This window comes from Aythya ferina, assembly GCF_964211825.1.
Source record: "Aythya ferina genome assembly, chromosome: 1".
Lineage (NCBI taxonomy): Eukaryota > Metazoa > Chordata > Aves > Anseriformes > Anatidae > Aythya > Aythya ferina.
The window spans coordinates 169,588,593-169,614,315 of record NC_140296.1 but is presented as its reverse complement, the minus strand read 5'-3'; the positions used below and the strand labels follow the sequence as shown (position 1 = coordinate 169,614,315).

Sequence of the window (25,723 nt, the reverse complement as noted above, 5' to 3'; positions counted from 1 at the left end):
AAAAAAAATACTGCCTGAAACACACCTCAAGATGTTTGTCCCATTCTCCCCTGTGCACACCCCTTACCTGGAGCCAGTTTGATGACTGTAAGGTGCTTTCCCAGCCTGCATTTAAAGAGGTTGTATAGACTCAGAAAACTCTTAAGGTTCCTGAATCTTCCATTTTCTTTTAATGTGATGGTGTTTTGTTTTTACTTATTTATTTTTGAAAAAACGTGTGCTGCATGCTGCTCTCTTACTTTCTCTTCAGCCTTGTTTCTTTTCCTTGTTTTCATGTTGCTGCTTTGAATAAACTTGAGGAGTATATAAAGGAAGCATTTTCTCTCTTACTACACCTCTCACTTGCCTCCAGTTTTCTGCCCTAAGGTAGGACTAGCCCAAGAGTTTGAGCTGGCGGCAAAGAACTGAAACAGATATTAATTTGTGCATTACACTGAACTCCTCACTACAGTACAGACAGTAATAATGTGTGTTGTGAGGATGTGTTAAGAAGTCAAATGCACTGAGTATGTAGTATTGCATCAGATTATAATAGTTCCTTGGTATTAATATTTGCTTTCCTGCTGTAATGAAGGTTGTTGCCTGACACTTTCATGATAGAAGGGCAACTTCAGGCTTACATTTTTCCTTCAGAACTTCAATTCCTGGGTGAAGCATCACCCCTCTAAAGGTCTTGATTGCCTGTGTGCCTGCACAGCTGTGCTCCATCAGCATTCTCAGTGTCCCTCTTTGTGTGAGGCCCTCCTAGGTTAGGCTCTCCAACAGCTCCACTGAGGCACTGTGGGTTGGTGCCACTGCTTTTCATTAGTGTCTTAATCAAGCTATGGCACTTGTGATGATGTCTTGCAATTCTGCTTCTTGCAGCTGTTTTTTTAGATGTATTACTTTCCTGTCCATACTAACAATGCCACGTGGACAGTTTTCCCTGTACTAAAGCACAAGTAAATGGGCTGTTGGTAGCGCCTGGCTCTATTATTTTCCTGTAGTTAATGAGTGTGCAAAACCTTTTCTTGACGAGGAAGGGGAGAGGCAGCTTCGTACCTTTGTCAGCTTGCCCTGAGGACTCAGTGACCCTGCACAGCTGCTGCTTCTCTCTTAACAGGGATGGCAGGAGCCTGAGTAGCTCTGGGGGAAGGCAGTGAGGCAGACACTCGTCTGCAAGCTGCTGGCCACAGTCTTGTCCCAGTTTGGGAAGGAGTAGGTGCTGGCTGGTTCTAGCTGAGGAATAAGACATTTTGTGTGACAGATTAATCATGTTCATAGGATTGCAGAGTCACAGAATGGCTTGGGCTGGAAGGGACCTTAAAGAGCATGTAGCAGGGACACCTGCCACCAGACCAGGTTGCCCAAAGCCCCATCCAGCCTGGCCTTGAGCACCTCCAGGGATGGGGCACCCACAGCTGCTCTGCACAGCCTGTGCCAGGGCCTCACCACCCTCCGAGGCAAGAATTTCCTCCCAGCCTCCACTCTAAATCTCCCCTCTTCTAGTTTAAAACCACTCCCCCTCGTCCTGAAAAGCCGCAGGGTGCCTCCCCACAACCACCTCTTCTGCAGGCCGACTACCCCCAGCTCCCAACATCAGAAACGTGTGTGTATATGTATACGTGTCTGTGTGTGTTTGTGTGTCTGTGTACTCTTTATTTTTAACCACCGACCCAGCACTCCGCCACAGGAGGACGCCCAACACCTCCCCCCCCCCGCCATGCCCGCATCACGCAGGCGTGGGGCGGCCCCGAGCCCGGCGGAAGGGCGGCCGCGGCTTCCGTGCCCAGCGCCCGGGCGGGAAGGGGAAGGAGCCGGGCGGGAGCGGGGCCATGGAGAGGTCGGGGACGGGGACAAGGGACGGGCACGGGGACGCCTCAGGCGTCGCCGCCCCCCTTTGCTGACTCCGCGCCCGTGTCGCTGTTTTGCAGGAGCGGTTTCGGGGAGCTGCTGTCGCCCCGCGACGCGGAGGTGGCCAGGCCTGGCCGGAGGCAGGGCTCCCAGAAGCGGGTGCCCGGTATCCTTTTGCTGTGGCGCCTGTCCCAGCCGTTTAACCGCCGCCGTGTGCCGGCCTCCATGCCGCCTCTGTCGCTTCGAGCATCTCGGGAAGGGTTTTCAAATAGAGAGCAGCCTCCCTGCTGTTTAAGGTTATGATAAAAATTACTCCTTGCCTTATACCTATCCAAAGTGAGTAATATTTAAAAATACTTTGAAATCAACTGCTTCATGAGGTATCCTGCAGTGAATTTTGCTATTGAGCAGTTCCTTTTATTCTTCTCCAGTAGCCTGTTTTCTTTTCACGTGGTATTTTTATTCCATAAGAAGGAGAAAAGTTCAAAACTACGATTGCAATATCTGAAAGCTAAAAGGGAGGGATGGTAACAGCTGGCAGAAGTTGTGACTAGGAAATTTGGGTGAGTTTCGTTTAGAAAAACGTTGTGTTTTCAGCAACACAATGCGTTATTTGACCCTTCAGTTAGCAATAAGCCAAAGGATGCAGTGTTTGCCTTCTCTTTGAGTGGTATTTCTTCTGAGTGGAAATTCTCTCTCCCTTCCTTTATCCTCCCTGCTGTTTTCATAAATCTCAACCTGTGTCAAAGCTTCTGTAGTGATGTCTTGTGTTTGCTAGACTTCAGGGAAGTACAAGGCTGTCGAGGTGCTCGTATAGTCAACTCTTGACTGTATTTAGACTGATTATTTTGATTCTGGGCCAATATGATTGCCAGGACGTCTTATTACCTCCCTCCTTTCTGTAGCAGGGTGTTTTTACAGGGTTTTGTGGGCTTACAAACTCAGGTTATTGTCAGCCTGGAGACTATGTGATCCGTAGCTGGCTCCATACCTGAGTTTTCTTCAGTCTGTTACATCTTAATTTTGTGGGTTTATGTTCTTTTGCATATATTTTTTGTTCTAATAGTATTGTTTTCATTCAGTATGTCGTAGCTTCCCATCCACAGCAATAACAAGAGATGTGCACATACATAGATCTGAATTTTCACAAAACTTTTTTTCCTCCTCACTTATTTACAGTAAGAAGAAATACTTAATTCAGCAGCTAATATAAAGGTGTTTTTTTTTTGTTTTGTTTTGTTTGTGTCAGCAAAGGAATGCAGTACCTGTGCCCATCCTTCTGCTGTTAGTTGTTGTTTGTTTTTGTTTTGTAAGCTTTATAAAGCTAGTGAGATATTGGCCTTGTTTATGTTGTTGTTTAGAATTAATGTTTCTGGAGACTGACGTGAGAGAGGCCACTGAAACTTTCACACCACTTTTTAATAAACCATGCCTAGAGCATCGAAGTTGGTTGCTGACAGGAGGAGGTAAAGTAGAGCAACAGAGGCCTTTTTGTTAAAGTCATCAGCATCATGGAATGGAAGGATAGAAAACTTTCTTAAAGCATTCAGGCTTGGATTTTCTTGTTGTGGTTTATGCAGGATATAGCATCTCCTCATGGGGAAGAAGTACTCTCTTTAATCCAAGCAGTTACAAGGACCAGGACATCCCACACCTGTTATGCTTATGTTTCTGAATTTTATTTTAGAGTGTCCCTTCTAGCTTTCCAGTTTTTGGTGAAACATTTTATGACCTAATTCAGGATTATGAATAGGACTTTCTGCTTTAGTCTGAAAGACAGAATGTGTAATCTTTATTAGATTTCAGTCTCACCAAAATGTTCTTCCTTTCCAAGCGTTCACAATAGAACTGTCGTTGTTGTTGCATAAACCTGAAAGTTTGTGTGGAAGAGTGTTTCTTAACTTATTTGTTAATTAGTTTTTACATCCCTGGATGACAGCATTGGAAACATGACGCCCAGAAGCCATCTGATTTCCAGAACTCCCTGTTCGTTGCTTCGCCAGCCACGTAAGACTTTTTTCTTTAGTATATAGTTAAAAGGAATAATATGCTTGGACTTGATAATTAATAAGAATTCCTAATGATAAAGACATGGACGCACTGTAGGGGGTCTAGTGAAGGGCCAAGAGGTTGATCAGGAGATTGAGGCATCTGATAGATGAGGAGAGACTGAAAGGAGCTGAGATGGTTTAGCCTGGAGGCAAGAAGCGGGGATCTTGACAGCGCCATATAACCAGCTGATGGGAGTGAGAAAAGAGGAGTAAAAAGACAGTTGTACTCTTCTTGGTGGTGCCCAGGAAAAAGACAAGAGGCAGTAGGCACAGAATGAAATACTCAAGTATCACATTGAAACTGAATGATTTTTGCCTTGCTAGTCAGCAGTCTAGTTTTTGTTCCCCTCCTCTTCACAAACTTCTTTTGTTTTTGCAGCAGGTTCAGTTCTTCAAGGTATATTGTCTTGTAGTGTCTCTTCAGGCATTTTTTCATCCCTAAATGGCAGGCTAGTTCTGTTGCTGACCTTTGTAACAAGTGTATGTTTTGGTTGCATCTGTGAGTGCTTTCCTTCTCCACTGGAGAAGAGATGAGACAGCACACTGCACAGGAAGGGCTGTGACTGCTGGTGGTGGCTGGGGTCAGGTTGCTCTGACATCTCCCAGTCTCAGCCCCGTGTTCTGCAAGTTCTGTCAAGTTCTATGTGGCCCCTGTTTGTTCTTATTTAGTGTAATATCTAGTGGCTAAGATATAAAATCTGAGCCAGCACCAAAGATACGTGCTCTTAGCATCAGCCTTCTTCTCAAGCTACTTGTGTGTCAGCATTGACAGCTCTCACAATGAAGCTGCAAGTTGTTCTTAGCATTGCCTTGACACTAAACACACTGTGAAAAGATCTGTAATCCTCTTAGAGCCTCCCTGGCTAGTTCTCGCTGAAATGAAGAAATGCCCATTCCTCCCATTCCCATGTCATCACCAGGGCTTACCTTAACTTTTTATTGTCGGTCTCTCCCTGTAGGCTTTATTTTGTCATCATTCAAGTGCTCATATAAGGGGTTTCTAATTTTATTGTCATCTAGCCAGTGTTTTCCAGCAATCTCTGAGGAGAGGCTTGCTTTCTTTCTGCTGGAGCAGCACCTGCTGCTGCTCCACATCCTTCCAGGACTGCTTGGACACAAGTCATGTGTTAATTCTCCCTTAAGAGATAAGCGTTATATGTCATGCTGTGACATTTTAGTCAGGTGGCTCTCTTTCAACTTTTTTTCTCTTTAAAATAAAATAGAAGTTATGAATACCATCTTGAGCATTGTTTGATTTCACTGAAGATCTTGATTTCACCTAACGTGTTGATGTAACAACTTGCCTGGATTCTGTCACTGTGAAATTTCTGTTTTGCCCATTTTCAGGAAGTTTAGCAATAAAGAATTACAATAAAAGGCAGCGTATGGTTTGCTTGTGCAGCAGTTGCCCCCCAGAATACAAGCACTTGATGGCCTCTGCTCTGCTTTTGTGAGACCCCAACTGGAGCCCTGCATTCAGCTCTGGGGCCCCCAGCACAAGAAGGACATGGACCTGTTAGGAAGAGTCCAGAGGAGGCCACAAAAATGATGGAAAGGCTGGAGTACCTCTCCTGTGGGGACAGGCTGAGGTGTTGGGGTTGTTCAGCCTGGAGAGGAGAAGGCTAGAGCTGCTTCTTTTTCAAGCAGTCTGAAGATCCTGCAGCAAAGCAAACACTGGCATTTTTACTCCTGTTTCTGTTGCTGTTGTACAGTCTCATTCCTACAATGGAACATTTGAAGTGTTCTTGTGAACTGCATTCATTACCTCTTCCTCTGGGAACAAGCTTTTTTTTTTGTTTCCTTTGATGTCAGTTGCTCACAGTTGTGCATTTGGGGCTATTGGAAACTGCATTTGAGAATTATTCAGTGTAGTTTTTTTTCTGCCACCCTGTAAATTCCTGAGCCTTGAGCGTATTGTGTCATATGGGCAGGGGAGATTTTAGCAGATATTTTCTGGTACCACGAAGGAGAGGAGAATGATGACCCACTGACAGCTTGAGTGCTTTGACCTACAACTTCAGAGTCAGACTGGTAATGTTAGTAGCTGCAATTCTAGTTCTGAAAATTGGGAATTGATTTGTCTCTTCGATCTGCCTTTCACATCTCTAGAGTTTACAGAAAATTTATTTGTGGTGATTCAAGGTACGTGCTTACACAAAGACAGAAACCTTTGGTTCTTCAGCTGACTAGGTCTGTACAAAACTGATGCGTGGAGAACCAAACACCTCTTGGTGTGAAGCCTTCTAGCCTCTGTCTGCCTGTTTCCAATGGCTTTGTCCCCTTATAATTATAGGGTGTCAGAAGAAGTGACCAGACGTGTTTTTGGCAATCTTCAGGACTTGGGACATTCTAAGAAAGTTCTGTTTATCTGAGACACTTAAAAAAAGCTACAGGCATTGGATCTTCTGCTTCCAAACTGAAGATTAGTGCTTGAGAATGCTTCAGACTTGGCTAATGCTGCTTGTGTAAGCCTAGCATAACTAGAGAGTTAGATTATTAAGTTCCTTTATTGATAATTAACATCCTTACTGCCAAGTGTTCTCAGGCCTAAGACATTTCTAATTGGTATTTGTGGGTTTCGTACAAGCCTGGAATGAAATAGAGTGAAAATAGCAATAGCAATGGGCAGGAGCAAGTCACTTTTCCATCAGGTTGGTTTGTCTGTTGTTTCTTCTGTGACCAAGCAGGATTTCATAAATACTTCAGTCAGCACTGCAAGGTTACTTTCCTTGATAGAGCACAGTGGTTTTAACCAGCTTTTGTTTTCAGAAAAGGCTCTCTGTCTTTCAGTTACCTCGCTGTCTCGAAGCGCCATGAAGCAGACGGATATGTCTACCATCCTGGGAACAGGAGGGAGATCTCCTCTGATCCTCCAGACTTCTGGACTGCTCGGCAATATGTCAATGGTGAGATGGTTTGAGCACATTTTTCTGTTTAGCTCCTGTGAAACTTACAGTAAGCTACCATTTTTCAGCGTTTCCATGTTTGCACCAAGGACGAACTGCAGGTGGGACAAGCTTGCTCTTACTACTGCTTCTGTTGCTGCTTGCTACTCGTGTTATTTAGTAATGTGGTGTTTGAGATGGTGCAGTAAGGAATGAAGAGGGTTTTATGGATTTCTTAACTACACTATGTTAATCTGTTCCTTATAACATCTGCTTGCGACTACAGAAAACTTGACTTTGCTTGTTTACAGATGCTTCAAAGATGATTTTTCTGTCAGCAAATTAAACCTTCAGAGTTTTTCTTATTTTAGCACAGTATTAGGCTTCCTTTGGATCTTAATGTTTGGACTTCAAAGAGCAAGTTGTTCTGATTGCTTTTCAGATGACATTAATTATCTTCTACTATAACATCTTTGGAAAAACAATGATTAGAAAAGTCGTAAGTAGGGACATCTAAAATAATTTTTCTCCGTTTATTTTTAAATTGACTCAAAAGATGTGTTTCTGTGTGTGCATTTGAAGTCATTCTTCCTTTTGCTTGTTTCTATAGTTTGTAATGGCCTGCTTGTTTCTTTAAATTGTAAGGTTCTGGGGCCTACAGGCTCTTGATCAGCATTGATAAAGCTCTTAGCAGTAGCGCTGTTGTCCTGATTCAGAGCTTCTTGATGTTCTTTAAATAGCTAAAATGAACTTCACTCACAAAATGCGTAGCATTTAGTGCTCTGACTCAAATCCAGTTTAGATTAGCAAGGGAAATCTTGGGACTAAACCAAAGCTTTCACAGGAGGGTGATGGAAAAAGGACTTAAAATTATGTCTCATGGAAATTTACGTGCTGGTAGATTAGAACGCTCATCAGACCTTTTTGTATTTCCCACAGAGACCTGATAATATTTTAGTAGAAGTGAGCTTCTTGTTATTTTTACTCAGTTGTCTGGATGTTGCTGAGTGCAATAGCTTTCTGTTCTGGCTGCCTAGAGGGCAATAACGGCAGAGAGAAACCAGGCAAGAGAAGTACAGCATGTAGAAACTGGGGCATAAAAGGAAGAACAACAGTTACGTCCACAGTTTTTGGATACACTTAAGAGACTTATGACAGTGTCGTCTGGTTTGGGTGTGACCATTTTAACAGTCAGGAAAAAGAATCAACCATTGTCATATCACGGGATCTTCATATGGCATTAATTGCTGCTGAGAAAGCAATTGCTGTCATGGAAACAGCTACGGGAAGCTGTCCTGTCAGTGCAGTGCATGTATGGTCTGTCTCCTGGTTTGGCCATTTTGCTGCCTTATCTCTGATATGTTATCAAATACCTCCCCTGAAATACTCCCAAGAAAGTATAGCTGTGTCTCTGTTTCCCACTTTAATACTCTTTATATTTTCTCCTTAAAGATGTATTGCTTCATTCAATCAGGGGTTTTGAGCAATTCTCCAAGAAGGTTGGAAGACAGAAGTAAATGGTTCTGATCAAATTTTAACCACTTTGTTTAACTTTTCACAGCTGCTTTACAACCTAGTCAACAAAATACTTGGTAAATGTTTATCAGAATACAAAAGGATGGACTGATGCATTTATTTTAAGGGGAAAAGTGATACACAGTGATGTAAAATGCAAGGTCTGATTACATTATACATTTTTTTTTAATTTCCCAGTGGGGGGAAAAAGAAAATAAACATGAAGAATTTCCTTTTTCCAGATTAAAATTTATCTTTTCAGAGCTGTTTGTTAAAGTCATTGCGCTTTATCTAAAGGCAGATATTTCATTTTTAATTTTTAGAATTGCTCTGCACCATTCAGATAGCATGAAAAAAAACCCAAAACTTTGAAGCTAGGCTTGCAGTAGTCTGAGATGGCTGTTTATTTTCTGTTATGCTTTTAGTTGGATGAAAGTAACTGGACAACAGTGCTCTCACCTCAGCAGACGGGACTGTTTACAAATGTGGACATGACAGAAGATGTCACTATGAGCGCTGTGCTGTTGCGTGAGGATGATCCCGGAGAAGCTGGTGAGATAATCTGAAGTTTTCATCGTAACTGACCACACATATTTGTTCTTGGTTTTCTGTATCATGTTGTTCAGATATTTCTATGCCAAGAATTGTCTAGTTTTAAAAGTTGAGAAAGTTAACTTTTCCAGTCATTGCAGTTTTGCCATTTTGTGTTTTCTGTGGAAATTGATGACACAAATGGGACACTGTGGTGATGCAAAACACAAACTGGATTAGCTTTGTGGAGACAGACAAACAAGTTTGTCTTTAAAACTCTCTCAGATGACAGATTTACAGCAAAAGTTTTATAATTATTTGACTTACATCGTAGCTTCTGCATATCTTACTGTCTTAGCTGGTAAATTCTTCTGACTTTATGGGATATAAATAGTTCGTATCATTTCTGCCTTTGCTTAGCTTTATTAATGACAAGATGCCTTGTCATCAGGATTTTTTTTGTAGCGTTGGATTTTTTTAACCACATTGTGTCTAATATGACTGTCTCTTCTTATATGTATTCTAGCTACTATGAGCATGTACTCAGATTTTCTACATTCCTTCCTGAAGCATACATCAACTACCATTTTTGATCTGGTAGATGAATATGAAAGTATATGTAACAGTCAGGTAAATAGTTTGCTGTGTTTTTTTTTTATTATTATTATTATTTTAATATTTATTTTAATTTGCAGTCCCTTCCTTAAGTTCTGTTGTTCCTTTTCTTTAAGCTGAGAACTCACAGTGCTTAACCTAGATGCTTTTAAGTCTTCTATCTGATTGCAGTCTCCAGTCACTGAACACAAGCATACCACTTTACTTTGCCACAGGAATGCCCATTGTGTAGCTTGCTAAATACTTGCTAAATACATCGTCCAGCTGCCATTCCCCTGCATGTGTCAAGTGACAATAAACATGAGCAGATAAATAGTTTTTTTGTTAGTGATGGTGAGCTGGATTAACAAATACTTACTTGTCTCAGGTATAAATAAATAAAATCATTTTACTATGATGGTACTAAGAGCTTTCTAGTGCATTCCTAATAAACTGGCAGTAGAGTTCTCAACATAAAATTCAAGAGGTCTGCTTTTAGACACAGTTTTTGAATTGATTGTTGATTGACACTTTATGACCAGCAGGGATTGGCCAATTGAAAGGAAGAAGTTATGAGGCTTCCAGCAATAACAGTGTTGATCACAAAAGTGAGAAGAGGGCAGAGTTTGTAGAGCACCTTACAAAACAGAGCTGCATTCTTGTTACATGGCCTAGAGACCATAAAACATTTTTTAAACATTCTTGTGGGAACTTACAGTGTGGAGTACCATCTACCTATTTAAAAGAGATGGTAAATAAATTTGTTTTTTGAGGGAGTATTCGGGATAATTAAAAGATTATCGTAACAGCTTAGAAAAACATCCAGTGATGGGCATTATTAACTATGTATGCATTTATTTACCTTAGGTGAACATACTAGGCAAAATAGTTTACAGAGCAACTCCTGGACAGCAAAAGTTCTCAAAAACTGCCAGTGTCTTGTGGCTTCTCAAGCAGGAGATGGTAACATGGAGACTCTTGTCCGCACTTTATAGGTAATTTACTTGAAAAGCGTGTTACTTCTTTGCAGTGAGATGACTTTCTTAGATACATTATACATAATATTATTTATATGGAATAAGGTAATTAAGTAGCTACTTATTATCTGTTTATGGAACTAGCTGCTGATAATAATGCCTATTTCCTTTGCGTGTATGAAATTGAAAGTTAACAGTCCTATTATTACTTTTTAAATGTATTTTTGTAAAAGAACACTTTTTTGTAAAGGTAGTTTTAAACACTTTGACTTATATTACATATTCTGCTGAATTTTCTCATCTTTATTTTAATCGTTAAGGCTTTGCACTTTTATTTCTAGAGACAGAATACAGTCGGCACTGGAAGATGAAACTGCATTTGAACTCACAGTAAGCTTGAGGGGGAAAATTATTACTACTGTTTGTAAGGGATGTGTCTTAAAGCTAAATGCTTACATTTTAGTTTTTACAATCCCAATGCTACAGCCACCTCAAAAGTCAGAGATAAAAGAATATAAACAAAGATGAGGCCAATTTGAACTCTAGCAAGATAAATATTAAATTATTCCACATGTTGGAAAATGTGAATTTAAATAGTTCTAAATGGAAAATACTATTGTAAGAATTTGTATTAACTATACTTGGTTTTGTTTCATTAAGTATTCCCCACATACTTGGAAAATCCACTGGAAGCAACTACATATTTATTTTTAAAAGTTGCATCGGTAGTGATAATGTTTCCCCTGGGGCAGAGATAATTTTGCTTTGCCTAGAAGTACATGTGGTCTCAAGCTGTGTAGTACTTTGCAATCCTGATTCTAATTTATCTCAAAAGAAATCCAAACTTTTGTATCATTCTTATTTCAGCTGTAGTCGTCTTGTCTATGTCAATACAGTGTTTCCAGCCTTTGCTGCCAGAATATGCTTAGGAAGACAAAACAATAAGCAAAGTGACTCTGCCTTTGTAAAATTTATGATTGTTGCTGGTTTTTTCTCAGTCATGAAATAGCTTCATCTATGATTCCCACTGCAAAGTTGTCAGTACTTCTAAATTAAACACGGCTGTGCAAAAATAAGTCTCTTCCTATCTCTGTTTATTAGGAAAATTCATATTTTGTTCTCCTTTTGTTGCAAGAAAGCTAAATTAATGCAGGAGAGCAGGAAGAAATATCAGGAGTTTGGGGTGTATTTTTTGTGTGTTTTGGCTAGGTTTTGCTTTGTTTCCTTTTTTCTACTTGCTCATGTTTACAGTTTATATGATCTAGAAAAACGTCCACTTTTTGACATACACAGTAATAAGCAAAATTTGTGATGATACAAATGCAGCCAGTGGAACTGATGGATCTGCTATGTAGAATCTTTCTGTGGTCATACATTTGAACTATATTCAGTCTTAGTTTTACAGATTTTAGTATAACGGGATGTAGATGATGATCCCAATAAAACAAATGTGTATTGTTGTCTGTTTGCAAAGGGACAGGGGAGAGGTAGCATGCTGAACTTGTTGAAAATCTGTAAGTTAATGTGTTCGGTTTGGTATTTGTGTTTTTGTGTCAAGTTTTCTTTTCGAGGAAGTACTAATCAACTTTTTCTTAAATAGCCTTTAAATGCTAGTGAGAAGACGCATATAGAAAACTTGTTTCAGAAAGATTCATTTGTTCGACAAAGCCAGGTATGACAACATTTTTATGGTAAGAATGCAAATAGACCAATAGACATTTAAATGTTTGTAACACTAGTATTGCATAAGCTTCAGAAAATATGAGTTATGTGCACTTAATTAAGCTGTTTCTAATACTTATTTCTTTTTATTCATTTAGGCATGTTATTATTTGTATGTGTAGAAATATCGTTCTTTAGTTTCTAAAGATCAGAAACGTTTTTCAGGCTAGGTTGGAGAGGATGGAGGGCTGAGAGCTATTCTTATTTGGAGCATCTGTTACTGTTGATAATGATTAATAAACTAGTAGCACTGTAGTAACTGCAGTATCTAGTAAGAAATAGATTAAGGGCCAAAACAACCTTCCAACTGGGTATGTACAGTGGTGTAGTCTTTTGATTACTCTCTAGATAACAAGTAGATTTAGAGATGGGAGGAAGACAGTTAAAATATTACTTGTTAAATGTTTGTCTTAAAAATGCAAATTCCTATCATTCCAGATGGTGGTAGACTGGCTAGAGAGCATTGCCAAGGATGAAATTGGGGACTTCTCTGATAATATTGAGTTTTATGCAAAATCTGTATATTGGTGAGTTCAGACTTTGTGTTTCGTGTACATTCTTCATTTGAGTGTAAGATTCACATACCTAGACACAGAACTGGTCCAAAATCACTCTGAAGAAGAACTGTTTTGTTTGTTTTGTTGTTGTTTTTTTTTAAGTTGATCAGTTCGTTTACTTCTTTTCCTTCAATTCTTAGATGTAAAATTGAGCTTCCTCCCCAATTTAAAAGATGTCTTCTCAAATGTCAAGTACTGCTTTTGGGAGGAGAAGATGAAAGGAAAGCCATCAAAACAATTTAATTTACTCTTTAACAAGATGATTTCATTTTTTCATAATAGGGAACAGTAAGAGATGGTCACCTGCTGTTCAACCTGTTATTTATGCTAGATAAAACCTTTCTTATTTGTTTCTCAGGTGTTCAGTTCTTTGTCTTTACTTCTTGCCTGTTCAAGTTCTTGTCATCACTTTGTGTCATTGATCCTCAGAAGTCATTATTTGTAATCTTTTTTATCTATGGTGGATTTTATGGCAGAAAAGACCAAAGCCTGCTTGTGATTCTAGTTGCCTAGAGTAAACTTGGTTTCAGTGGATGGGTGAATACAGGCTTTTGGAATCGTGTTCAACATGATTTGAATTTCTGTCCTAGACTGACTACAGCGAATGCTAATGAGAAATTTTGCTCATGGAGAAATCAGTTCACAGTTTAAATACGTGAATGATTAGAATAATGGGTGCTTTTGAAAGAAATCAAAGCTATGTGAATTGATTCTATTATTGTACTTATAGTGAAATTTTACATTTTCACTAACGCAGTCCATTGATACACAAACCAAACCAGGTATGTCTTTTCTGTAATCCTGTTCCACTTACTCACAAGTATTAAGTGTTTTTTAATATTTGTGTTTTATTAAAATGTGGTTGCTCTAAAACCTTTTTTTCTGAAGAGCATTTCATTGCTTTCAGGGAGAATACGCTACATGTCCTGAAGCAGCGACAGTTATGTACATACACAGGAAGCTCTCGAGCTCTCGTAACAGAATTGGTAAGTTTTATTTAAATATAAGACTTGGTTTCAAAATGGATATAAATTGAATTAGAGAGCATATATGCTATTTTCACAGAATTCCACCAATTTTTAGAAAGTTCTGATATCTACAAATTGCAGAACGCTAAGCTGGAAAAGGTGAAAATCAGTACAGAAGTTGTGAAGCAATAAGGAACTAGCTTAGGAGATGATGTTAGTGTTGAAGTTGAATGTTGTAGAATAATTAAGAAAACAATTACAGTATTAGATCTGTCAGATGAATGAGATTCTAGAAAAGCTTTTTATGATGATGAAATAAACTTCACTGATTTTAATTGGAAGTTTGAACATGTTGTAAAGGAATTAGCAGTGGATGAGACTCAGTGAGCCAGGATACTTCCGCAGTTCTTTTGAGATGTGTAGACATCTGTTTTCTTTCAGCCATCACTTTTTCTAGCACAAGTACCTGTGGTCTATGTAGTGAAATAAATGTCTTTATTAGTAAATTTTGTCTGAAACAAACTCATGTTCATAAGCAGGAAAGTTTACAGAAGTTAGTGGAAGCCCTTGTAAGTAAGGGCATGCTGTTGTTATACAGAAACTAGTGCAATGAAACTAAATCCCATAAATGAGGGGATTTTTTGAGAGCTACTGTAGTAAAAGCTGACAGGAGGAAAGTCAAGGGAAGAAAAGACTGTCCAGTCGAAGGAGAGAATGAAGCAAGGTAGTCGTGGGAGATGAACGTGACTGGGGAGTGATCAATGCATTGATTGAAAAGCGGCTTGAGAAAATCTGTTTGGGTTAAATAGAAGCAAATACAGCTATAGAAAAGGCTTCTGAGAAGGTGGAGAAGGACAGACTGTCTGGTAGGTGGAGAGGCAGAAGGGGAAATGATGTTTAAGGACGAAAAGAACTTGAAGATGAAAAATCTGAGGCAAAGAAAAGGTGGTGGAGTAAATAAAGTGACTGCAGTGGCTCCCTCTGATAGGAATAGTAACGGAGTAGGAATAAAATAAGTGAGAGGGGAAAGACAGGAAAGTATCACGCTAGATATGTTGGCTGTATAGCATATTGTGCCAACGTAAAAATGTGACTCAAAATTATAAAACAGGTCAGGAAATCATTGGAAGAGGCAGATGTGCATTGTGTGAATGGGTGGTGCCTTTTTCCTTGCAGGATCCAGATGCTCCTATAAGACAGAAGCTGCCACTTGACGATTTGGATCGAGAAGATGATGCAAGGTTATTGAAGTATCTCTTCACTCTCATCAGAGCAGGAATGACAGATGAGGTAAGCCACAGAAAGTGGAAGAATCTTCTTGGTTAACTAGTTAAACTTATTTAAAATCTTACTATTAAAGCTAATGACAAGCTGTGTACTAAAATGCCTGTTTAATTCTGGCTTGTAGGGATTTAAGTTTCAATTCATTATCAATAAGAAAGTGAAACTGCTGAAATTGTAGTTATGTCTTGCGTTTAGTTAAGTAATTTCAGGTGTGGAATAGATGCTATGGAGAAAAGTTGCAACTTTATATTTTGGCTGTTTGACAGCGTAATTTTTTTTTTTTTTTCTGTAGTGGCTTGATACTAAATATTGCCAGACAAACATCGGATTTTTTAAAGAACTTCCTAATCACATGTCTAATAATCAGTGGATTATCATACAGACTTCCTTTTAAATGTGTGAACATGCTTTTGATTTTAACTAGAGAAAGATTTGATGTATGCTTTCCTTAAAAAAAAAAAAAAAAAAAAAAAAAAAAGCATTAAATTAAGCAACTTTTACTTGCTCTGCTCCTCTGATGTCCCCTTGACTATATGATCTGAATGGAATTGAGGGAGAGTCATGGCTAGCATTCTACTTTTTGTTTTGTTACCTTTATTGTTTGGCAGGGTCTTCAGCAGCAAAAGCTATGAAAGACTTTATCTGAATATTCTAGAAAGCCTGTAATTCTCCTCCATTAATTCTTTTACTACAATTGTGCTTGTTGCCCTGTCTTACTGTATATACTAAATATATACGTTGCATATACTTTGCATTATTCCTTATCTGAGTAACATCCAGGCAGTCCTAAAGCAGTTCTCAATAAAGATTCCCAGTTGCGAAGCAGCTTTTGTGATTTTATCACATAAATAGTTGTGTTGTCAAAGGCCTCAGTTGGAAACACAGTCCCTTATACCAGGCTCTACATACATGGAATGATACTTGGTTAATGGGAAGGAAAAGGAACATGGGAGTCTTGTATCCAAAACCTTAGACTTAGGGAAATGGTTACTTGCTAGCGTTTTGTTCCCCTGTGGTACATATCCTTTCATTTTCTGATAGTATGGGCACAAGACTATGTTGCTGCAGAGTATGAATATAAATCTGCAATTTCACTTGTTCTTCAGTAGCTGCTAGACGTTGCTACTGTCTGATAAGCACGAAGCAGCTTATTCACTACTGAAATAATAAGTTTATTTAGAGTTTAATCTGAACTAACAGTGAATCTTGGTTAATTTACATTACCACATGTAATGCACAGCTCCTAAGCTAGACCAACGTGTTGGCTTGTTTGTCTGTGCTTTTGTTTGTTACCGTTCCCAAAATGGTTGGATGTCTGCAGCCTTTTCAGCATGAGGCAAATGGAGGTTAGCTAAACAAACCAAGGCCATGTATTGCAGTTTCTCTTGCTGTTCGGTGTTTTGTTAGTGTTGGAATGATACCAGTCAGACTAATCAGATAATCTGTAGCTGATTTTTTTTTTTTCAGAGGTGTAGGATTAGAATTCTAAGCAAGCTTTGTTGCTTTTTTTTTTCCTCACAGAGTTTGTTTTACATTCCACGCTATTCAAAATAGCTTTGAATTAAACCTTTTTGTGCTAGTGAGCAGACTGTTGAATATCATGGGAAAATTAGGATTGCTGGTTTTAGAAGTGCTTGAGGGGTTTGGAAAGCTCAGTTGATTAGAGAAGTAGGTGAAGAGATTGATTAGACCATCTAAGCAACAAGATGATACCTTAAAGTGAGCTTATCAGAAGGATGTGTAACAGCTGTCTAAGCTAGCAGGGTGGGACTGTAACATATTTCTTATATTGCTCTAAGTACTGGCAGAAAAACTGAAACATATAGTGAAAAAACAAGCTGATGAGCTTTTATTGACTTTCAACTCTCAGTTCTTTTGAGTTTAAGGTTCTTTGTGTAGGTTTTTGTTGTTGTTTGTTTGTTTGTTTGTATTATAATCTCGATGCAAGTTAAGTATTTTAATAATGTGTACACTTTTAATGGAGAAACTGGTGGGTTTCCTACCTTGAAGTCCATTGCTGAGAAAATGCATTGTTTTTTCAGGCACAGCGCTTATGCAAACGATGTGGTCAGGCCTGGAGAGCGGCAACTTTGGAAGGATGGAAATTGTATCACGATCCTAACAGAAATGGAGGTATCTGCTTCCTGCACCTGAGATGTATAAAAACACGGAAGAGGGCTTTCTCTTAATGTCTGTCTCTAGCAAAAAGAATCTGTTTTTTCTTTACATCTTCAGGGCCTTTCTTATATCTAAAATGTTTTTACCATGTCTGTTGAACCTACATAAAAACTAATATGCAATCATTTTAGTTGAAGGTTTGAGCACACTGAATCCACTTAACACGCTAAAGTCATTTTCTTTTTTGAAAAGAAAGCATAATGGATAGGAAACAGATGTCTAGGAATTCCATACAAATCTTTTCCACTACCATATAATGTTTCATTATGTATTTTCTCAACATCTGACTTCTGCCTTCTAGCAAAGGTGTCGTTGCTTACAGACTGAAAAAAAAAATAGCTTCAGAAAGATACAGTAGGACTTGAGTTCATCGAATGTAAATGAAGGAAAAAAATATGCTTTTATAATATTTGGACACCAAAGGATTTAAGAACATGTCTTATATGCTAGGCACAGCTGGGACTGGGAGGCATACTGTTTTCCTACTTTCTGAATCCTGATATTCCACTATTTTTATCTGCACAACTCACTGGTGTCCTAGCCTTGTTTTGAGTGTTATCCACCTAGTCTGCAGTCATGTATTGTTTTTTTTTTCCATGATGTACGCTTATGCAGCGGCCTGCAGAATAGCAGCATTTATTAGATGCTTATACTCCTAAAAAATACTTGCTCCCTAACTCTGTGTTTTCTAAATGTAAATAGATATGCTGCAGTCAAAACAACATTTTTTTGCAAGGCTAAATAGCAGGTAAATGCTTAAAATACTGTAATTTTTAGTTGTGCATTTACCAGGCTTCCCAGAAAAGCTACCCCGCAGCCCAGTCAAAAGCATTGAGAAGCTTTGGGAAGAGTTTCAAAGGGATTGGGGTAGGGTTAATAACGGAAAATAGGTTTTACCTTGTCACTGTTTTCTCTTTATTTTTTTAATAGTATGTTTGTTTAATTATCCTTTGCATATAGGAAGAGAGCTGGAGCCCGTTGAAGGGAATCCATACAGGTGCATTTGGAAAATAAGTTGTTGGCGTATGGCTGAAGAGGTAAGTTGATGTTAATTTGCTTGATATTAAAGATGAATTTCTTCAAACTCGATAACATGATTTTAAGTAAACCTACCCTGTGTTTGCTGCTTCTAGGATTTGCAGGTAACTTTTCTAAGAGGACTCCTGAAATAATATAGTTATGTCTTACAGTGAAAAATCTACATAATTGTCAGCAATTTTTAAGGCTTAGGAAGTGTCTTTTTTTATTTGGTTGAAAGTGAAAATGCTCACACTGACTTTGATTTTCATCTTGACTCGGTTGATTGGGAAAGGAAAAAACATTGCTGTCTTTCCTGATACATGCAAATTTTTCAGATAAGTTACAGTGTTTTGCTACAGAAGGGGAAGTCACTTGCTATTTTTATTTCGGCTCCTGATGTGTCCTGGGATTTTCCAATTTCTTTTTGTTTGTTGTTTTTTTGGAAGCAAGTGGAACATTTTGTAATGGATTAATCACTAATAAAATTTAAAGTGATCAGGAAACATACATGCTTTTTAACTCAGTTATGTTTTCAACTGCTTATTTTAGGAGCAATTTAATAGATACGAGAGAGCAATCTATGCAGCACTCAGTGGAAACCTCAAACAGGTATGTCAAGCCTCCTAGTGAATGGTGTTCGATAGTTGTGCATTTTCTTTCTTATATGTGACAATAACATCATCAGACATGCTGCAATTACTGCTTAATGTGCTTTCAAAAATCTAGTTAATATGAGAATGGCAAACAGTTCTGCTTTAGTCAATGTGATCTCTAGGATTTTCGTGCCTTAGCTAAATATACTTGATCGACTTCTGTTAGTATCATTCATGCTAGCTAGCAGTACAATCCGTTCTAATTCCATTGTATTATTTCTTTTTCATTTTAGTATTACTTAAGAGCTTATATAGTCATTTTTCTGCTCATGCACAGTATTGTGATTTGTCAGTGCTTTAAGCTGCAAGCGTTAGACAAGTTGGCATATCCACAGGTTATTTTGTAACCAAATTTCACAATCAGTAGTTTTTATTTTTCTGTATGATACTTTTTTTTATCTTTATGTAATTCTCCCTTTTATTAGTTTTAATTCTCCAGGTGCTGTTGTGCTCTCCTAAGTAGAGATTTTTCTTTTAAAGAACAATGAGGAAAGTAGCAGTCAATATCATAAAGGTTTACTTGCTGTTACATTAACCAGTGATGATCCCCTACTTGAGGAGATTGACACCCCCTCCCCCATCTTAGAATGATGTATTAGGAAAAAAAAAAATCAAAACAAAGGGAGGGGTGATGGTGAATGTTTTCTGATTTTAGTCATTGAAGTTTAAAAATTGGTTCTTTGGCAGAAGAAGGCATCATAAAACTGTACAGACATATGGAGTAAGAAGTGTTCACCTTCTTGTGGCAGAGGAAAGACACACTTAATGAAATTAATTGTTTTCAATAATTTCAGTAATTTTAAAATCTCTGTAAGAGAGAAATGCTTCATGAAGTGTGTTGTTGTCTCTGGAACTTGTCCCAGGGTTTCTCTGCTGAAAGAGCCTAGTAAGATTCAGAGAAGAACTGAATATAAAGTTATTCTCCAAAGGCAGTTATTAGTCTATCTATAATAGTATTATCTGGGCTGTCCTGCTCAGTTCTATCTCAAACTGAGATTTATCAAACGTCCTGTTACCAATTTTAGAGGTGTAGTGAGAATTAATATATTTATATTTGTGTGTGTGTGTTATTTATATACATTATTATGTATATATAATTTCTGTGTGTATCTGTATCCTCTTAGTTTCTGAATAAAGTAACACAGTTCAAAGACTTCCAAGGTGTCACTGATGCAAAGATCTTCCTCCTGCCCTTCACTTTTCATTATTCCACGGTGACTTGTGCAACCATAACATAAACCAGTACGGCAAAGTGATCCTGTTGACAAATGACCTGGTAGAGAAGTGGAGTTCAGTTTTCATCTGTACTGGTTATCTGAGCTGTTACACAAGACAGGGAATGGTGTCAGAGCGGTGTCACCTGTGAAAGGAGGAAATAGGAGTATTTATTTTGACAACCTTTGATTTAAAATAGTCAAGGAAGTAGAGCATTACTTAGTGAAAGGATTTTTTTATTGTAAATTGTCCTTCATTACTGTATCCTGCACTAATGAAGGAACGGTTGCTGCTCGAGATGGTCTTCAGTCTGCTTTGACAGAACAAATTCTGACCCTAAATTACAGTCGCTATGTTTGGATTCTGATGGTTCTCAATCTCTCATAACTTTTGCTCTTTTGTTTTGTGTATATGCATAGCTTCTTCCAGTTTGTGATACCTGGGAAGATACTGTCTGGGCATATTTCAGGGTCATGGTAGATACTCTTGTGGAGCAAGAAATCCGAACGTCAGTAGTAACTACAGAGGAGACGGAAGAGCTCCCCAGAGAGTATTTAGAAACCAAGTAAGTTCTAAGTAACAAATACGTTCGTACACTCAACAAAAGATCCTGTGTGATCCTTTTGCAATACGCAATCTAATGGGTTTTTTTTTGCCTTTTTTCTCCTACTTTGAAGTTGGACTTCAGAAAAAGTTTTTGAAGAACTTCAAGCAACAGACAAAAAGGTATGTATTAATTACAGTTTCTGCTCATTGTTTACTATTTTTAATTATTCACTAGGTTGTACTTACACTCCACTATTTAATGAAATGTTCAGATATGTACAGTGGCTGGTTTGTTATAGGTTTGTATCTTTGTAATGCGTACTTTTTCAATTCAGATAGTGTTGGGTTTTTTTGCCACCTTTTAATGGTGAAAAAGATGCAGGTTTTGTCTTGTCCTGTATCTGCTAAGCTAACTAGATTTGCTAAAGAAACAGGGGACTATCAAGTGCTGTAAGGCATGCAAAGCAGAGAAAGTAAATTACCTTTTTAACACTTCGACAGAATGTGCAAGGATTGATTTCATGCAGTTTTCTTTGTAGGAGGCTTGAGTGCATATTTCAGAACAGGTCATTGAAAATTAAGAAGCGTATTTGCGTAAGCAGACTGTTTCTTCACGGAATCACAGAATTTCTAGGTTGGAAGAGACCTCAAGATCATCGAGTCCAACCTCTGACCTAACACTAACAGTCCCCACTAAACCATATCCCTAAGCTCTACATCTAAACGTCTTTTAAAGACTTCCAGGGATTAATTAGAGATAGAATATATAACTTACCTGTTAATTTTGTAAATATTAAATTGAAAGTAGATTTGATGAAATCAATTCAAGGGAATCAAATCCATTCCATTGGTGGAACAGACATAGTATTCAGCATATTGCTAAGACAAAGACATGCTGAAGGACAGCTTACAGGTTGATTGGGTTAGCCAGATACACCCAGCTGCCATAGCCTGTTAGTGCTATTCTCACCATGCAGCAATTTCACAGGTGCAGTTGAATTGTATGTCACGCATTAGTTCCTCTACAGAAAAAAAAATCTTTTCCTTAAGTAAGTTTCACAGGCCTTTTCTTTACATCTTTATACAAAATGTTGCTTGTTCTATGGCTTTGTAGAATCTACTCTCTGTAACATTGCTATTTATTCACCTCTTCAAAGCAAAAAGCCCTTGGTCTTGAATTTCTTCCGTTACATGAAAGTATGAACTTCACAGATCTATATTCTGGTTCTGTATCTTTCAGTTTGTCAATATTCTTGTAATTTGACATAGAGATAACAGGTGTATTTTCTTTTGCTTTTTATGCAGAATACCCTTTGAAATAGAATAGCTTTTTTCCCTAAGGAACCCTTGCTTTATTTATAACTTTGCTTTCTTTATATATTGTGCTATAAGATTTTATTCACAGTTTGAACTTTCCTTTTTCTTCCCTAGAGGGTTATAGAGGAGAACCAAGAACACTACCATGTGATTCAGAAATTCATTATACTGGGAGATGTGGATGGTGAGCTTTTCTCTAAGTGATTTTTAAATGTCAACTGACTGACTACATTATTTCTAGTGACCTTTCCAGAATCTTTATATGCGAATGGAATGTAGAAACACACAGTAGGCAAACTCCACCTAAAAGCTAAGCTGCTTCTTTAATCAAGAACTATAGGGACTTTCTGCAGTTTGACACACAAAATAGTTTTCAAAGAAGCCATGAAATCATGTAAATGTGTCAGAATGTATGTGCGAATTAGTGCTGCAACTTTTTCTGAGAAATGACAAAGTGCAAGCAGATATTTAAGCCAAACAGCTGAATATTTACCAAACTGTTGCTGTTCTGTTTTGTTGCACTTCTAAGGCTAAATTACGTTTGTTGAGTAGATGCAGAGCTTTTGAAATATTTCTTAGGCGTTTTCCCAGGATATGACTAATAACAGACATTTCCTGGGTGGCTACAGGTTTAATGGAAGAATTCAACAAATGGCTTTCTAAAGAGAGAAGTGTGCTGCCAGGGCACCTCCTTCGTTTCATGACACATCTTATTCTGTTTTTCCGTACGTTGGGCCTGCAGACTAAGGTGAGTGATTTGTTCTCTTAGCAGTATCTACTCTTTGAATTAAAAATGTGTGTATGTTAATACATAAACTTAGTGCAACAATGGTAAACTACGACCAGGCTGAGGAGGAGCTGCATGCTTGTAGTGTATTTGTTAATCTTGGAACTAAAGCACAACAATCAAAATTTAAAAAGACTATCAAAATGATCAAAATTTTAAAAGAATAAAATTTAAAAAGAGCCCTCTTCCCCTGCAATTCAGCTTGAAAATATTTCTGAGGACGGTGGGTTCTCTTTATAAGCCTTTTGTTGAGAAGGGCCGGACTCAAAATTCAAGATTAGGCTAATAATAGCCAAGATGCTCTGAATATAACCCGATTTTAAGCACTGATCTTGGAATTGTATATTTTGCTGGGAGCTTGTAAATGCTGTTTTGCTTGATGTAATTGGCTCCTTTTGCTTCTAGCCAAAACAGTTCTGTATTTTCTATAAATACACAGTGAGTATAGCTTACTAAGTATCTAATCACTTTATGCTGAAAATGCAGATGCAGCTATGTGATCCAATTACTTTTTTCTGAGACAATCGCAAATAATTAGAAGTTCTCCTTTTCTACTACTTTAAAATTTAGAAGTGCTTGTATAAGTTTCTGAATATAACCTATTTCAGCAAAATACAAATGTGTGTTTTCCTTAGCTGATTTAAACCCAGTTTTGAGGTTTTTTTTTTCATGTTTGTAATCATTGCTTCATTCCCCTGTTGAAATTGATTTTGAAGTTAGTTATCATTTAGGAGAACGTGTGTGTCTTTACAAAAAAAAAAAAAAAGGCATATATACATGTATACATATAAATGAATATATGTATATATATATATATATTAGCCAGAATCAAAATTTGATAAACTAGGTCTTTAAGCTACAATGCAGTAGAACTAATTCTTAGCATGTTTAATAGAGAGAACAAAATAGATGCAATTTCCTATGTGAATTCCACTGTGGGATGATGACCAGTTGTCAGTTACTTCCCGTAAATTCACCTTCTCCAAAATTTTAGAGGAAAGGTACTCATTCAACTCAGTAGACCTCAGAAGTAAGAGAAGGTTGTGCAGGCTTTTATGATATTCCTTAATTGGTGTTTTGAGTACAATTTATATAGGTATGTGCTTATGTACTTTTAGTTTTCTTGCTGGTAGAGAAAAACTTAGCGAAATCTCCTCAAGTACTGTTCGTATCAAAGTGCAGAGACAAAAAAATAAAGCAAGCTTGTTTTTATCAAGTGTTGCAGTGCTTTATATTACTTAGAGATGATAATGTGAATTTGACAAAAAGCAGTTTGCGTGCTTTCAGCATTTCCCAGCTCATGGACCGAATATGGCTGATTACAGAAGATGTCACTGCCAGTAATGTCTTTAAGGAATATGAAAGTGATTTATGAACTAATAGCACTGGAGTCAGCAATAGTAAGATACATACTAATTAAACATCTTAAGATGGGCTGGCACTTTGCTTTATTTGAACAATTACAACTTCTATATTGTGGCATCTGACAATCCAATGACTTTAGATTTTTCAGTTGACTGGTTTCTGTAAAAGAGATACAGATCTTGTGGGCTGAACAGGAATTCCAAACACACTTCAGCAGATGTTTCTTTTAATTTTTAAAACCTTTGACAAGGGGTATCACTAACTGCTTTTTCCTGTGTACACAAGTCTGCATAGACACAAGATAACCAACTCAAACTAAAATAATAGCTCTTCAGTAACAAACACTTGATTCTTAGCTAAAACAGTCTCAGTTGTTCAGGCCGTATTTGGAATTATTTAGTATAGACTATAATAAATGAGCCAGGTGATAAGTAGTCTCCCTCCATCACCCCCATGTATAGGAACATCAGAATTTTCTGTCATAGAGCAGAGCATATAGCACATTCCAATAGTCACCTCTTTTCATGATACTGGATTTATTAAGTAATAATAAAAAGCAATAGAGTAAATTGAGAAGATTAGAAGAAAAAAAAAAAAAGTAACTTTCCAGTTAGACCCAGAAGTGTATTAACTACTTGCTGCAAAATAAATTCCTTGAAGCTAAATCTTTAAATAAGTAGATACATTAGCTATTTTTAATCACACTGTAAGAGAAACAGTTCTTCCAGCTGAGCTTGTAGGAAAGTGTAAGTTACTGAAGCATGGATAAGCAAATAACCTTGTGTTTGTGTTACAGTAGTTGTCTGTAAAGTATCTTCTCTATCTTTTTTTTTTTTTTTTTTTTTTTTTTGGCAACATCTCATTCAATTTAATACAAATTGAATTTATATTTGTTTGCAATAAGGAGGAAGTGTCTGTTGAAGTCCTGAAGACCTACATTCAGGTAAGCTTTCAAGAATATATTTCGTTTTCTCTGACAGTTTAGACAAAAAGGAAGAAAAAGGACTAAAGGTTACAGGATGGAAGCAGCTATGAGGCAGTTCGTACTCTCTGAATACATACAAGAAGCTTGCTGAGTATGCAGTGTTTCTGTCAGCAACACTTGAATAAGATGTAGCTTGTTGACCTTTGCTTAGAAGCTGAGAAAGAAATGGAATTTTCCAATGAAAATAAACAATCAGCCATCTGCGTTACACATCAATTAATGTGCATTACTTAGGTGTTCACACAGAGGAATATAACTTTTTTTTAATGCATACTTTTTATTCTGCAGCGGCTGATATCTGAGAAGCACACGGATTTAATAGCATTTTACGTTAGCTACTTGCCCCCAGAGCTATCTGTTTCTCAGTATGCTCTGTTCCTAGAAGATGTTATTGAAAGTGATCAACGCCACCACTGTCTTGAATTAGCAAGAGAAGCAGGTGAGATATGCTGGTATTCTAATTATAGTTTTATATAATGGGTTATGCTGTCTTTTAGCAGATCTTAATGCAAACCTGGCTATGAAGATGATGTTTTCTTCCTGTCTCTCTTCATTTTTCAACTAAATAAAATCAGCTTACCGATCACTTCTTCAAGTATTTAAATTAGGTCTTCTAACTGGAACCTGGAATTGCAGTTCTTTTTATAAAGTAAACTGAATAGCACTTCTGCTTGCGAATCACGTCCAAACACAACAGGAACTGTGTGCCCACTTCCTGTCTCAAATACACACTCTGAAGT

At 37.8% G+C, this 25,723-nt stretch overlaps 1 protein-coding gene across 1 annotated transcript in view; it reads left to right on the top strand.

The window, feature by feature from the left end:
• Positions 1–1,772: 1,772 nt before the first annotated feature.
• NUP107 (nucleoporin 107) overlaps positions 1,773–25,723 on the top strand; it is a 28,604-nt gene continuing 4,653 nt past the window's right edge. Inside the window, exons 1-21 of the mRNA XM_084492088.1 lie at positions 1,773–1,822; positions 1,914–1,999; positions 3,751–3,840; positions 6,675–6,790; positions 8,710–8,836; positions 9,342–9,445; positions 10,277–10,404; positions 10,728–10,776; positions 11,987–12,058; positions 12,547–12,635; positions 13,573–13,651; positions 14,810–14,923; positions 16,960–17,050; positions 18,056–18,132; positions 18,665–18,724; positions 20,403–20,548; positions 20,661–20,709; positions 21,961–22,030; positions 22,476–22,594; positions 24,903–24,941; positions 25,272–25,422. Coding sequence (XP_084348214.1) covers positions 1,815–1,822; positions 1,914–1,999; positions 3,751–3,840; positions 6,675–6,790; positions 8,710–8,836; positions 9,342–9,445; positions 10,277–10,404; positions 10,728–10,776; positions 11,987–12,058; positions 12,547–12,635; positions 13,573–13,651; positions 14,810–14,923; positions 16,960–17,050; positions 18,056–18,132; positions 18,665–18,724; positions 20,403–20,548; positions 20,661–20,709; positions 21,961–22,030; positions 22,476–22,594; positions 24,903–24,941; positions 25,272–25,422 — 1,864 coding nt within the window. The 5' untranslated portion in view covers positions 1,773–1,814. The remainder of the gene's footprint in view (positions 1,823–1,913; positions 2,000–3,750; positions 3,841–6,674; positions 6,791–8,709; positions 8,837–9,341; positions 9,446–10,276; positions 10,405–10,727; positions 10,777–11,986; positions 12,059–12,546; positions 12,636–13,572; positions 13,652–14,809; positions 14,924–16,959; positions 17,051–18,055; positions 18,133–18,664; positions 18,725–20,402; positions 20,549–20,660; positions 20,710–21,960; positions 22,031–22,475; positions 22,595–24,902; positions 24,942–25,271; positions 25,423–25,723) is intronic.